Here is a 15,791-nt window from a genome sequence, read left to right on the forward strand (position 1 = left end):
TTCATTCACCCCACAGCACTGGTTTATTAAGCAAGAGTTAGTCAACCTGGGGTGAGCCCAGAGACTAATGAAAATGACCAATGAATTGGGAAACAGAGGTGGAAACAAAGGGGAAAAGAACTATGACAGGAGACCAATGTCTTTCTTTGTTGTTGCTGCTCTTACCATCAGGGAGTAAACTTAATTGGCAAGAAGGATTCCATTGAGGACTTCCATGTTCTAATGGTGAACAGAAAAATATGCTTCTAAGGGAAGTTGTAGAGATTTCTGTAGATTCTTCCTGGAATGATTTAGGGGGTGTGATTCTGCAATAAATGGAGGTTTTAAAAAAATCTCTAAGATAAGCATCTATACTCTCTACCCTGATAATGCTCTTTAGGCATCATGGTATTTTATGGATTTAGGATGGAAATAGGTTTCCCTGCATCTTTCAAGATTTCCCCCGGAAGGGACATGCCCACGGAGCCCCTCTGAAGTTGGACCTGCCGTTGCTCATGTGCCTTCATTCTTTGTATCCATTGCTCTTGCCTCTTGGTTTGTGTGGAGTGTGCTTGCATTTTCATGGGTATAGTTCTGGCTCTGCCAGATGAGAGGGATTTTTCAAAGGTAAGCACATAATTCAGTTGAATTCAACATACATCTAATAATGTACCTACCCTCTTTTAATTTGTTCTGAAGTATTCAGGACCCTGCTATGCCACAGGTAATCTTAAACTGTATTGCTGAGTGACTTTGCAGGGTTGCTGAGTGACATAGGGCACGTATGAACAAATAATGAACTTTTGAAGACATTTTCCAAGGCAAAGGTAACACAGGCTAAAGACAGTCACATTTCACTCATCACTTTCTCATCACCAAGAAATGAACAAGAAGTCAAAGTCTCTGAAATAAAGCCTCAGAGACTAGCATAGGCTCCCAGGGTAAGGAAAGACAAAAACAAAGCTTGGAGGGAATCCAGAGCTGGGGGAGGAGAGAACAGTCTCCTCCTCTGAGCCAGCTGGGGGGAAAAGCAGGCATTCCTGTTTTTCCCAATGTGGGCTGGAATTTCCAGGCTAAAGGGCAAGCATTGCACTGGCTGATGTCACCATCCAGCAGATGCCTAGTTTAGGTGAGGAGCCAGCTCCGGCATCTGCTTTTAGCACCCAGAGCAGTAGCTCCTTTACTAGAGGGCAAGCAAAGCAAGGAAAGACTGGAGTGGTGGGGAATGTGGTCAGTCTTATCTTGTTCATGCTGGCAGCACTCTCCCTCCCTCCTGGGGCCAGAGCGGGAGGTGATGGAGCCAGATTCTTTGAGTAAGACCACACCTCTCTAGCAATGCAGAAGAGCAGAGTTCCTAAGATGAAGCAGGTTGTTCCTTGGATCCTGGCTCTGCCTCTTACTCATCAAGTTACTTAACTTTTCTGAGGCTTGGTTTCCTCATCTTTAAAATGAAGACAAAGTTTAGCAAGGCAGTTGGGTACAAGATCAAGGTACAGAAATCAATCATTTTCATGCATTACCTTTCAGTAATTAGAAAACATGATGGAGAGAAAGGAGTTCTAACTCATAACACAAAAACTCTGAGATGCCTAGGGATACCTAACAACAACAACAACAACAACAAAATGCACAAGAATAACCAGAAAACATTGAAGACAAACAATGAGTAGGACTTGCTGTATAAGAAACCAACATGTAAATAACAGAGTGAATGTCACCAAGATGGCAGAATACAAGGTAACCTGTTCGCATCCCCCCACAACAACAAGAATTCTGCACCCAACCACAGTCCAAAGTCTCTCTGCAGGTACAGACATCATTGCACATCCTTGAGCATCGAGGATGTTCACGGAAAAGACCTCACCAAACGGACAAAGTAAGGCACCAGAGACTGACCCTAAAGTAATAGAGAAACCAGCATGTAATATAAAGGTCTAGTAATCACAGTGGTGTGATCAGACAAAGAGATCAATGAAACAGAAGAGAAAGTGTATGAATTCAGCATGTAATAAAAATGGTATTTCAATGGGGGAAAAAGTAGGATGTTGATCTTTATGTAGAAGAAGAGTATGAAAATGAAAATAGCAATTACCCAAATTCACACTCCTCAGAATTAATCACTATTAATATTTTGTCCTGGCAAGATGGCGAACCAGCTGGGGCTGTCACCTCCCTCCCACAGGATGAATCCTGAGAAACTGTAGAAACACATGAAAGGCACGGATACTAGGAAGTAAGAACCAGGACCTCACAAATAAAGACACCCCAGGGGCACCCAAGTCTGTTTTGAGCTGATATGGGTTGGGGCAGGTGAGTAGAGGTAAGGCCTGAGGTAACAGTGAGGGGGCGGTTTGGAGGAAGGGTCTTAAGCTTGGTCCTTGCCTTTTGTCTGCCCCTTACAGGAGAAATCCAAAGCAGCAGCCCAATCACCTGTGTCCTTGTCTGTGGTTCAATATAAAGGAGGTTGACTTCATAGGCAGGGTTGCTAGATTTAGCAAATAAAAGTACAGGATGTGCAGTTCAAATTGAGTTTCAGATCAGCTACAAATTTCTCTTTAGTTTAAGTATGTTTCATACACTATTTGGGACATACTTAGACTATGAATTTTTGTTGTTTATTTGTAGTTCAACTCTAACTGGGATTTCGGTGCAGTGGTTTATGCCTATAATTCCAGTACTTTGGGAGGTTGAGGTGGAAAGATCACTTGAGCCCAGGAGTTTGAAACCAGCCTGGGCAAATAGTGAGACCCTAACTCTACAAAAATTACAAAAAAGAATAAATTATCTAGGCATGGTGGTGCATGCCTGTGGTCACAGGTACTCAAGAGGCTGAGGCAGGAGGATCACTTAAGCCTGCGAAGTCCGGTCAGCAGGGAGCCATGATTGCACTACTGAACTCTAGCTTGGGTGACAGAATGAGACTATGTCTAAAAAAAACACACAATAAATTTAACTGGGCTTCCTCTACTTTGTCTGGACAACCCTATTCACAGGTGACTGGGATGCCTGCTCCAAGTCTCAAGCCAGCTGGCATCTAGCTGGCCTCTCAGAGAGGGTAAGCATCTGGACTTCACTTAAGGGTAGTGGGGGACCCTGCCAGTAGCCTGCTGTCCTCGAGCTTTTTACCTGGGGAGGGAGAATGACTTTGCCTGGCACACTGGGAAGTTGTCCTAACAGCTTTTGGGACTTGAACAACATGGCAGTTCCTAAGCTCTGCTTCCACCATGCCTTTGACTTCAAACCCTAGACTGCAATGATAGAAAGGGAGGGGTCACTAATTCCCCAAAGTCTCCTCCAGCTCCAAAGCTTCTGCTAATGACCTGCTCAGTGGCAAGACCCTTGCCCACCCACAGACAACCATGGGAAGAAGGCCAGACCTCAGCTACAGTAGTGACACATGGGAAAGAGTCTCTGCTGTGGCATCAAATGGGCAAAATATGACCATAACTGAAAGAGTTATTGTTGTTCTTCTGGAAGTTTCCCTCACTTTGTATTCTGCTCACAGATAAGACCTGATTAGCCAGTTTCTAGAATAAGCTTGTGTAAACATGGCCTAAAAGATAGAGTCTGTTTCGGTCTAAAAGTGAAAATTACAACCCTGATGTTGATATCTGGTCAATTTGAATGAATGTCCAACCATTAACTTTTGCTTGTCAAAATTATCATGAAAGTTTACAGTTAAAATGTGCATGGTTTTTTGTTTCGTTTTGTTTTTGCATCCTATCATCAAACGAGGAACTCCCTTAACCTTCATCACCCAGGCTGGAGGGCAGTGGTACAATCATAACTCACTACCGCTTCAGACACCTTGGCTCAAGTGATCCTCCTGCTTCGGCTTCCTAAGTAGCTAAAACTACAGGTATGCACCACCATGCCCAACTAATTTTTTAGTTTTTTTGTACAGACAGGGCTGGCTATGTTGTCCAGGCTGGTGTCACACTCCTGGGCTCAAGTGATTCCTGCCTTGGCCTCCCAAAGTGTTGGGATTACAGTCATAAGCCACTGTGCTCAGCCCCCATGTTGATCTGAGTGTCATGTGTCAGCATGGACCATGTCATCTCATGGACCATGTCATCTTTGCCAGCAGCACCTCAACATAAACTCTCTAATTTTATAAAGAAATTTTCTGAATTTATTTTATTGACTTTTTTGACAACTTTCCTTTTTCTAAGAGTTGTTGAGGTATAATGTACAGACAGTCAAAGTCACTGTTTTTAGGTGTACAGTCATAAACATTCTAACCAGCCTTTCCCAAGATAAGTTCTTTTTTTCTTTTTTTTTTTTAGATGGAGTTCTTGCTCTGCTGCCCAGGCTGGAGTGCAGTGGCATTATCTTGCCTCACTGCAACCTCCACCTCCCAGACTCAAGTGATTCTTGTGCCTCAGCCTCCTGAGTAGCTGGAATTACAGGTGCATACCACCATGCCCAGCTAATTTTTGTATTTTTAGTAAAGACAGGGTTTCTTCTTGTTGACCAGGCTGGTCTCAAAAACCTGGCCTTAAGTGATCCACCCACCTCAACCTCCCAAAGTGCTGGGATTAACAGGTGTGAGCCACCAAGTCTGGCCCCAAGATAAGTTCTTAAGTTCAGCCCATGTATCTTTGAGTTGTGTCAAAACCATTCCAACACATATGGCACTGCATGGCTTTAAATCCATACACTGAGATTTGAGGATGCTCCTTTACTGTATCTATTAGTTTGAATGATGGATTTTAGAAGTTTATATCAGAGCAAGAATTGGTGGCAAAAGTCTTAATAATCATAGAGTCGGGTAAAGCACCTGCTTCTTACCAAGTGTTTCTGATCTGCAGGGTCAGTGCAATGTTTCCCTGGTGGTGGGGAGCCGGGGAGAGAGGGAGTCTCAGAGATCAGTGTGGGGCCAAGCCACCAAATGATGGGGCTGAAAAATAAAAAATATAAATGAATCTTAGTTATCAGATTATGCTGATCCAGATACCAGGACTTAGCTTCCCTTTTTGTTCTGATGCTTTCTAAAAGACTCCATTTGTGGAAAAAGTCCCAAGTGGTGAGGGCTGAGTAGTTGGTGATTGTCCACCAGAGTGTCTGACAGAATCACATAATGTTGACTGATGGAGTAGGCTGTGGAGGAGGAGCTCCTGACTCATCCTCCATGATGACTGGTCAGTGGGGAGAGCAGCAGTTCCCCAAAGATGAGAAACCATTTGTGGGGTGCGAATGTTTCTAAACCAGGATGTGGTCAGCAATACAACCTAACACAACATGTTCACATTCTCAATATGCTTTATTCAACAGAACAAAAGAAGGCAAACAGAGTAGAGAAAGCAGTGCAGGAATGCAGACTGCATCAGAAGGTTCATCACACGCCATTCAGGGACACTGCAAGAGAAGATCAGGACAACTGATTTGTCAGATGAGAACTCCTGAGTGTAGCTATAATGGGCAGGATGGTTAGCAATTAAAGAGAGGACTCCTCATCTGCAGCTGGACCTAGACTGAGCTTCAGTTCTTATGGGGATATAGGTCATTTTCTTCTCAGAATTATGGCAGACTCAGATACCTGTGATAATACGGGAACTAAAAAGGACATTTGCATGTCTGAGTGATGATAACTGTTGACCTGATGGTGAGTAACAGGAGCTCAGTGGAACAGGTATTGATGAGAAGAAAAGTGAGGGCATCCCAGCTCTACCTGGGAGGGCAGGGGAGACTGGAGGCCAGGAGAGGACAAGCAACCTGAGGAGAGGGCTCTGCTGCCAGAGAGGGGCCTGAGAGCTGTGGGACTGAGAGCTGGCGGCAGCACTTCAGTGCTTGTAGCTCTTCCTGCTGGAGGAGGAGGTGGTGGTGTACTTGATGGTGGAACTGCCGCCTCCAACAGAGCTGAGGCCACCCCCAGTGGCTCTGCCGCTGCTGGAACTGAAGCCACCTCTAACGCCAAGACCACTGCCATAGGAGTAGCTGCTTCCTCCACCCAGGCCTAAGCCACTGCCGACACCGCTGGCACCGCCATAGCCACTGGAGACGGTGGACTGCACTACAGCTGTGGTGGGGAGGGGAAAAGGACACAAGAAGCCACAATGAGCTCATCCTGTCAGCCTGAGCCCAGTCAGAAGAGTGCAAGGGCAGGGGAGGAAGGCAAGCAAAGGTACTTACAGATGTTGACTGGTCCAACGCCTTCGCCATTCAGCCTGTGGAGAGGAACACAGGGAGGGTGAGACCTTCTCTGGACGAGCATGGGAGGCCTCCGTGGGTGGAAGAGTCCATGGGAAAACTTTTAGTTTTCTCCCAAGAAGAGCAATTATGGCCTTGGGCAGTGCACCTTAAAGTTGTGCTCAGTGCCAGAACCTTGAAGATGGATTCAGCTGTTGGAGGAAGTCGCGTCAGTTACCCACCTGCACTCCTCGCCCTCCAGCAGCTTGCGGTAGGTGGCGATCTCCACGTCCAGGGCCAGCTTGACATTCATCAGCTCCTGGTACTCCTTCAGCAGCCGGGCCAGGTCCTGCTTGGCCTTCTGCAGGGCATCCTCCAGCCCTTCCAGCTTGTTCTTGGCGTCCTTGAGTGCCATCTCCCCACGCTGCTCAGCATCAGCAATGGCGGCCTGCAGGTTGGCACACTAGGAGGAGAAAGGAAGAGAAAGAACTTGTCATCCAGTCTTCCAGAGAAGACTAAACCTGGCTGGTTCTTTTCCAGTGAAGAAGGTACCAGCAACCCAGAATTGATGGTAAATGAGCTCTGACTCTTCCTGTCTAGCCCTTTTACTATCTTCAAACTTTTTACGTCTGGAGTCACATGATAAAATCCTGTGCCCTTTGTGTTAACTCCACTGCCTAAAGGTGTGGGTGATGACCAACGGAAGATGCCACAGTGGACAGAAGACCAAGGACATTAAGTGTTTTCTCCAAAGCAAAACCAAAACCATTTTTGATGATCTTACATGGATGCCACAATAATTTGCAAACGTTGTCAACTGAGGTGATGAGTTTTCCCACGAGGCTGTTGTGACCTTGCCTTCCTCCTGCCTCACATCCTCTCACCTGCCTGGGCCACGTTTTCCTTCCTCATAGCCCTGGTTTCGCTTTCTTTTTCAATGTGAACTTTCAGCAGATTTGCAGCAATGTTACTCATGCTTTCTGACCTGACATCTCGCCCAACTTGGTCCTTTGCAATTCCAAAGTCAATCAATCTTCTTACATAAGCCCTTCCAATGCCTCTAGACTATACTTTTACAGCTTTGACCAGGTGAGAGTGCTTCTGCCCAGGTGATTGTTTCATGCCCTTGGGAGTGATCCATGTCTCTGAGCCAGCGTGTTCTCACTGACCCTAGGAACTGCATGTCTTTCCTTCTCTGCTTATCAATCAATTCCCAAAGAATTTTACTAAATGATGGGTGACTACTGCCTCATGACCTAATAAAAAAAAATGATGCTTTTCTCCTCCATTGCCCCTCACCATACCTGCTTCTTGACGTGGTCGATCTCAGATCTCAGCCTCTGGATCATGCGGTTGATCTCAGCAATCTCCTGCTTGGTGTTGCGCAGGTCGTCCCCATGTCTGCCTGCTGTGACCTGCAGCTCCTCGTACTGCAGCCCAGAGGTGGAGAGAGAGACAGTGTCTATGGGTTCTTATCTGGGAGCGATGACTTTCACTTGTGTATCATGCATGTCATGAAGTGGACCAAAGTTGATGTTATGTGGTGGGTGGATACTAAACACTGGAGTCACAGACCATCCTTATTATGGCACCACTGCCTGACTAGTTTCCTTAGGGAGTAGAAATGTTCTGTACCAATTTCTAAAAGTCAGCATCCAAGGTGAAGCTAAAAGCAGAGATGACTATGTCCTTGTCTATGGTAGCTTTCCTCCTTCATTGGGTTCTTTTTCCTCCTTGACTTGGGCATAAGTTCCGCAAATGTCTACTCTAATAGTGCAGAGTGCATGTCCTGGGAGAGGACCCCAGCTTCCTGTCAGGGGATGTCCCCAGTGAAGTCTGCAGTCCTCTGGTATTCAGGGATGGACACAAGGATTCCTCAGCGGCTGTCCACTCCCTGCTCACCTTTGTCTGGTACCAGGACTCAGCCTCAGCCCGGCTCCTCTGAGCAATCTCCTCATATTGGGCCTTGACCTCGGCGATGATGCTGTCCAGGTCCAGGTTGCGGTTGTTGTCCATGGATAGCACCACGGACGTGTCTGAGATGTGGGTCTGCATCTGGGACAGCTCCTGCAGAACAAAAGGTCATAAGATCAACTTCACTTCCGACATTTACAGAGATACCCAACCCTATACATCTTCTCCCGTTTGCAGACCCCATCAGAGTAAACAGAAGGACAGTGGAGATGCTTACTGCATCATACAAGGCTCTCAGGAAGTTGATCTCATCTGTGAGAGTGTCTGCCTTGGCTTGCAGTTCAACCTTGTTCATGTAGGCAGCATCCACATCCTGGGGAAAGAGCCAACAACCTGGAGTTACCTGAGCGCACCTTTCCAATCTACCCATCTTCTAGTCTCCTGCCAATTCTCCTCTCCCAGGCGAGCGAGAACACAGAGCCACTTCTCTCCTTCTAAATGAATTTGAACCCCTGGCTTCATCTGCTCACCTTCTTCAGAGTCACAAATTCATTCTCTGCTGCTGTGCGCTTGTTGATTTCATCCTCATATCTACAGGAAGAAAGGGATGGGATACATTTGAGCCAGTGGGTAGGATGAAACAGAAAAGCAGCCTGGGATTCAACATTTTCCCAAATGGAATATTCTAATTGGGCTTTCCTGCCACAGAGAGCCTGAGACTATTTTTCCTTCTACTAAATTTGCCACTTCTTTAATCTCCCCATCCTCCCATAACCATCTGTGGTTCTTGCAGGTTTGCTCCTAGGGACTAATTTGTGCTTTTCATTTCCATGGACATGGGTTGTTAGGAATCCTACACACATCTGGCCCTGGTCACCCAATAGTCTTGAAGTGTGTGCTGCAGGAAATGGAGTCCTCACTTGTTCTTGAGGTCCTCCACCAGGTCCTGCATATTTCTCAGCTCTGAGTCCAGACGGCCCCGTTCCCCCACGATGCTGTCCAGCTGCCTCCTGAGGTTGTTGAGGTACTGCTCGAACAACGGCTCCAGGTTCTGCCTCACGGTCTTGGTGCCCTGCTCTTGCAGCAGGGTCCACTTGGTGTCCAGAACCTTGTTCTGCTGCTCCAGGAACCGCACCTGGAGGGGAAGCAAGATGGTCATTTTCCAGGCAAAGGAAGGAAGAAAAAGTGTCTGGTATCCGGTTTCCTGGCAGGTCTGGGAGGTCCCCATGGTGTTGGGCTACTACAGTGCATGTAGAGAGGCTCAGGCTGAGCTCTGCTCCCCCAACCCCTTCTCCTTTGCACCCCAGCAGTCTCACTAGAAAAATTGTCCCACGGACCATGGAGGTGTTCTCATGCTGTAAGCTATTGATCATCAGTGAGTTTCAACATTTCTTCTTTTCTTTTTCCAGGCACAATCACAAATTTAGTTTTAAAATACTAATTACCTGATATATTGTACACAGTTTTTTTACCAATAGGTTCTCAGTTAGGAGGGATATTAGATGTTGACTCATGATTACATTTCAGTCTACTTTCCCATTTAGTGTCTCCTCTCAAATATTCTGGTGCTATGGTCATTCTGTTTTTAAAATTAACTAGAATTTATCCATGTTTTACAGTTGTTTCTATGCCCCTTTTTTCTTAATCCAGCCAGATTATCTTTTCCTTTTCTCTCTAATTCTTTTTCCTCTTACCCACACCCCAGAGTGTAATTTACCAGCCCATATACTCCTGACATTTGCTTTGTAATCTCTTAAACACTTCAGAGGGAAGAGTTAACCTACTCCACTCTCTGATGGCCTCATCTGTGCTTCAGGGTTATGAAAAGTTACGGCTCTCCTTAGGCAGGAGTGAAGGCCACTCCAGAGATCCCATGGGGGAGTGATGCCCATCCCTGCTGCCTCCTGTGCATCGGGAGCCACTTGTACTCTCTGCAGAGCTGGGCTGAGTCCCCTTCTCCCTCCCTCCTAGGTCTCCCTGGCAGGAAGGTGTTGCTCTTCTGGTCTGGGGACCCTGAAGTGCCCGATGGAGGGCATGGCACTGGCTCACCTTGTCGATGAAGGAGGCAAACTTGTTGTTGAGGGTCTTGATCTGTTCACGCTCCTCGGCCCGCACCCGCTGGATGGCGGGGTCAATTTGCAGGTTGAGGGGAGTCAGGAGACTCTGGTTGACGGTGACCTCTTGGATGCCTCCAGGGGGGCACACAGGGAAGCCAGGGCCCCCAAAGCCACCAGCAAGGCCGGCTCCACCACCCAGACCAAAGCCAATGCCGGCTCCGCCACCGAAACCAAATCCACTCCTGGCGCCACCAAAACCATAGCTGCCTCCGGCTCTGCTGCCATAGCCGCCACTGATGGCACAGCTGCCCCCTCCAATGGAGATCCTCTGGGAGCCCCCCAGGCCATACAGGCTGCGGCTGCCAAAGCCAGCTCCTCCACACGGGCCACCCAGGCCACCACTGCCCCTGGAGCGCGACACAGAGACGCTGCTGAAGCCAGAGCGGCTGACCCCAGGGAGCCTGGCTGAGCCGGCACTGAAACCCCGGCGGCTGCTGCTGTGGCTCCTGATGGTGGTGGATGTGCTGGCCATGGTTCCAGGAGATGAGAGGGCTTAGGAGAGTGTGAGAGGCTGGAGGCGAGAGGTAAGAGAAGCAGGACAAGTAATCGGACTCCAGCAGCAGCTTATATATGGAGAGCATGGGCTGGGCCCAGTCCTGGAAGGTGAGCTTGCAGGTTGGGAAGGGCTGGGCTTTACGAATAGTGAGATCACACCTGCATTATTACAAAAGTTATGAAATACCGAGATTGCATTTTTCGCTTCCTTTAGTCAGGCAAAATGTTCCTGCCTCCAGCTTTGACTCGAGATCTCAGCACAATAAGAGCATTCTCAATTCATGAAGTTGGAGTTAGTCACTGTCTTCAGCAAAGGTTCTGCATGCTAGGCTGTTTATCAACATGCCCCGAGTGCCCTCCTCTTCCCAGTCTAACTTTCTTCCAGCAGAGCTGTTGGAGATCACAAGCACTATATTGTAAGTTCCTTAACAGAAATATTACAATTTCCCCATAATGGTTTCACCTTTTAGGTGCAAATTTAAACAGGTAGAGAAGCAGAACACTGCAATGGGACTGTATATACCTGTCACCTGCTTCCATGATGATCACCTCATGGCCAGCCTGATTTCTTTCATACTTTAACCCAATTTCCTCTTCCATTCTAGATTGTTTGAAAGCAAATTCCAGAAGTCATATTATGTCTTCAATAAATAATTCAATATTAATATCTAAATAATAGGTCGTTTAAAAAAATCAAAACACTATTTTTATATCTTAAAAATTTACATACTAATTAAAATGAACAAGTGTCTATTTAGTCTTCAAGCAGTCCTATTTTTGATATCTATTTCTTATATTTTGGTGTCCCAATCAGAGTCAAAATAAGCTCTATAAACGTTGTATTTGAGTGATATATCCTTTAAATCATTGAAATTTAAAAGTCTCCCTTAATTTCTTTCTTTTATTTGTTAAATAAAACAGGTTAACTGTTCATTGTACTTTTTCATTCTTGGGATTTTTCTAATTGCATACCCCTATTGTTTCCTTTAATATGCGACTCTAACCTTCATATTTCATATTAAAATTAGAAGCTTATTAAGATTCTGTCTATATTTAAACATTCTAGATGTAAATGTAGTAGATTGCCCATTTAAATTTTGGATAGTACTACTTGCACAATTATTTACATGTTTACAAATTGAATACATGATACAAGTTTCAAAAATTTTTTTGTAAAACATGCTAAACAACAAAATAATATAGCTCAAGGCCATTCCCCAGTTACCCAGTTCCTATCTATGGAGGAAGTAATGTTAGCAGTTCCTTGTGTATCCTTGTATCTTTACTTGAATATTTTTCTGTGCTTTTCCTGGGCCATGGGTGACATGTCTGTGCACATGTGTTTGTGTCAATGTGTGTTTGTATGAGTGAGGAAGAGGTGGAGGGAGTTGGCGTATGTAGAGAGGGAGCCTGCATTGTAGAAAGGTATATAAATGAATACATGAATGTTTTGTGTGTATGTGTTTGAGTGTGTTTTATGTATATAAAATATTTTATGTATTCATATATACAAAACATAAAAATATTGTCTTTTTCAATTGTGATTGTGTTGTGTCTGCTTTGTCTCCCACACCTATGTTTTCTGATTCTCTTTTTAATAGTCTCTACTCTCTTTTTCATAGCTGTTTGCTTTTCCCAGTTATTAGAGAACATTTCTCCCAAATGTCCATTACTGTCTGTTTACCAATGTCTTTCCTCCTTATGCTGCTTTCAATTTGGACTTCATTTCTTTTTTTTCTTTTTTTTTTACACAGAGTCTTCCTCTGTCACCCAGGCTGGAGTGCAATGGCACGATCTCGGCTCACTGCAACCTCCGCCTCCCAGGTTCAAGTGATTCTCATGCCTCAGCCTCCCGAGTAGCTGGGACTACAGGTACCCGCCACCATGCCCAGCTAATTTTTGTATTTTTAGCACAGACAGGGTTTTAGCATGTTGGCCGGGCTGATCTTGAACTCCTGACCTCGTGATCCACCCGCATTGGCCTCCCAGAGTGCTGGGATTACAGGCGTGAGCCACCGCACCTGGTCAATTTGGCCTTCATTTCTAAGCATGACTTTGTTGTTTTCTCTACCCCTTTTCTGCGCTCCACAAACGAATATTTTGTCTTTTACTGTCTCACTATATTTTGTCCTCTTTTTCCCACTTTATAGTGTTTATTTTTCAGTATTTTATCGTGCCTTTTTCTGTTGAGTGTTATTTATGAGTCTTTTTTTTTTTGCCTATTTTTTTCAATTTTGAATGCACAGATCTTTTGTGAGTCCTGGCATGGTTCCTTTCTGACTAGTGCTTATTTTTAATGAGATGAGCCCCCTCTGGACCTGCCATTTGTAGAAAGTATTATGGGCGGAGGAGCCAGAGCCATATCCAGGCTAACAGGAGTTCTGATTGTGACACAGGGCTGTGTGAATAGTTCTTTTATTCTTTCATTCAGCCAAACCAATAAAGATCACTGCAGAGTGGCTCACAATTCACAGCCTCTCTGTTTTCTTTGCCTCACAACAAAATGCTGCTAGTTGACCTTGTCTCTTTTCTTATTCAACTTTGCCTTCATAGTTTCTTGAAACTTCATGACAAGCAGGGTCCTGGCTCGTGCTCACACACCCAGTTGTGATAGCTGCAAATAAGGGATTCTTGGATTTTCACATGAGGACATGCCCTTTACGTTGATTTAGTTGAGGGAAATGAGTCAACTGTGCCTGGCATGTAGTAAAACCTCACCGTTAGGCTGTGTTTGGTTTTCCTTTGCGGTTACTGTGTTGTTTGATTTTGATCTGTTTATTTGTGAGTGTTCTCCACTGGCTTTTTCTGAGATCGGCAGCTGTGGCATCTGTTCTCTGAGTTTTCCTAACAACCTTGTTTGTATTTCTCTATTTATGTGAGGACATTCTATTATTATTATCATCATCATCATCATCATCATTATCATTTGGTTTAGGGATTTTAAGATCTTTTACTTCTGGTGTTTGAGGGTAGAGTCTGCCTTTATGTTTTTTGTTCTCTTTGTTGTTTTTAGGTAATTTCTGAGAAGAGGAAAGTGCTTCCCTTTCTTCCTCTAGATTAAGTTCAGAAGCCACTCATTTATATTTAAAATATCATATTATGTAAAATGTTAATCTAACAACCTAAGTTAGAAATATTATTTTCTTCCTCTCTTGCACTTTGTTAATATAGATGTCTCATTGTTCTGTAGGGCCTCTATCTTCCCTCGAGCTATTTTTGAGTGACTTGAACGCTTTCCATAAAACATCATTTTTACTATCGCTAGAAATTTAATCTCAAACTATATTTGTGTTTTTCTCAGTGTAATAAGCCACTTCATTGCTAAAACAAACTTTGTATTATTGAAAATTTTCAACAGGTAAAGAGAACAGTATATAAACCTCCATGAATGAATTACGCAGATTAAACAGTTATCAACATTTTTCTCATTATTGTTCCATTTAACTCCCCTAGTCTTTTTATATCTAACTCCCCTACTTCTTTTCTTAAAGTATCTTAAAGGAAATCTAGACATCAAGTCATTTCACTTGTCAATATTTGTATATATATCTCAGTAATCGTGAATTTATAATCTAGTTGTGTAACAGTATTAAATCTATCCAATACCTCCTTCATATTCTCATTTCTCTGATTATCTCAAAAATTTCTCTTTGTAGCTGGCTTACTCCAAGCAACATCCTAACTAGGTTCATATAGTGCATTCGGCTGCCATGTCTTTTAAGGTTATTTATTCTGTAATGAACCCTGTCTTTTTCTTTTATTTGCCATTGATTTGTGGAATTTTTGTTTGTTTGTTTCTATAGAATGTTCATATTCTGGATTTGACTCATTGCTTCCTGTTGGTGTCACATAACACCTTCTCTCCCCTAGTTTTTCCTATGTGTTGGTAGTTGTAGTGAAGACTTGATTAGATTTGTTCCCATTGTGGCAGGCAAGATTATGCAATAGCTGGTGCTATGTACATCCTCTTGCACCGTATCATAAGATATATAATACTAATTGCCTACTTTTTGTGATGTTAAGACTGATTAGGGGATTTCAGTGGTTTCAACCCAATCCCTCCGTTATAAACCACTGCACACAATACAATTTTCATCTGATATATTAATATTCGTTGATTCCATCAATTTCCAGATTCACTACTTCATTAGAGGTTGAAAAATGGCATCTTTCTGATTTTATCATGCCTTCTGTGTTTATTAGTTGGGATTCCTCTACAAAGAAGGACTCTTCATCATTTACCTTTTAGGTAACCTAACATTTAATTCATAGAAGAAACTTAGAATAAGTGTTTGACTCTTTCCCTTTATTTATCAGTTTTCAGATAGTAGACTGGTTCTCTAGCAATCTTCAAAGGTAACCAAGAAGGTATTTTTGTTTTGATATAATTATAAATTCACAGTTTAACAAAAAATATATTTGATATGTTTCAGTCCACTGTAGTCATTAATTCTTTTGGCACTTAAATGGTCCTATTTGAGGAAATGGAAGTTCTTTAGATTGGCTTCTGTGTCCTTTGACAGGACCTCATTTGGTTTTGATAGGTTCCTTGTTTTCTAGGACCAGATGTCTCAGGCCTACTTTGTACTCATCATGCAATGGACATGAAATCACCTATTTCTCCTTGTAGATCTAGTTGCTTTTATTGGGAAATGATATACATCAACTAGAATTTGGATGCTAGAAGCCCTTTTTATTACTGAGTTGCCTTTGCTGTGAAGTCTTTTCAATGGACAGAGCCAGGAAAATGTACAAATATGTTTAAAAAGATAGCAAATCAGAAGCTTATACTGATATTTCAATTCAAATAGAAGATTATATTAGGTTGGTGTAAAGGTCATGGCAAAAACAGTAATTACTTTTGCCCCAAACTAATAGAATAATGTATACCTGTATTTAAATTTTCTCACACTGATGAGTTTGGCTCTAAATGACATTAACATATTGTTTATTTGCTTTATCCTACAACATACTTATAATAATATCAAGATAATAATTTATATTCCTTAGGGTATATACCCAGTAATGGAATGCCGGGTCAAATAGTATTTCTGTTTTTAGGCCTTTGAGGAATCCACATATCTTCCACAATGGTTGAACTAATTTATACTCCCACCAACAGTGCATAACCATTCCTTTTTCTCTGCAACTGTTATT

At 43.6% G+C, this 15,791-nt stretch overlaps 1 protein-coding gene across 1 annotated transcript; it reads right to left on the bottom strand.

Annotated features, from left to right (window-relative positions):
- Positions 1-5,223: 5,223 nt before the first annotated feature.
- Positions 5,224-10,689, bottom strand: KRT6B (keratin 6B). Its single transcript, XM_054444941.2, has 9 exons — positions 10,072-10,689; positions 8,943-9,157; positions 8,553-8,613; positions 8,300-8,395; positions 8,011-8,175; positions 7,413-7,538; positions 6,351-6,571; positions 6,112-6,146; positions 5,224-5,998 (listed from the first exon to the last, which is right to left on the bottom strand). Exons 1-9 carry the CDS (start codon positions 10,609-10,611, stop codon positions 5,763-5,765), a joined length of 1,695 nt encoding a protein of 564 aa, XP_054300916.1. The 5' UTR covers positions 10,612-10,689; the 3' UTR covers positions 5,224-5,762.
- Between the last annotated feature and the right edge of the window lie 5,102 nt (positions 10,690-15,791).

Source organism: Pongo pygmaeus, chromosome 10, assembly GCF_028885625.2.
Source record: "Pongo pygmaeus isolate AG05252 chromosome 10, NHGRI_mPonPyg2-v2.0_pri, whole genome shotgun sequence".
Taxonomy (NCBI): Eukaryota; Metazoa; Chordata; class Mammalia; order Primates; family Hominidae; genus Pongo; species Pongo pygmaeus.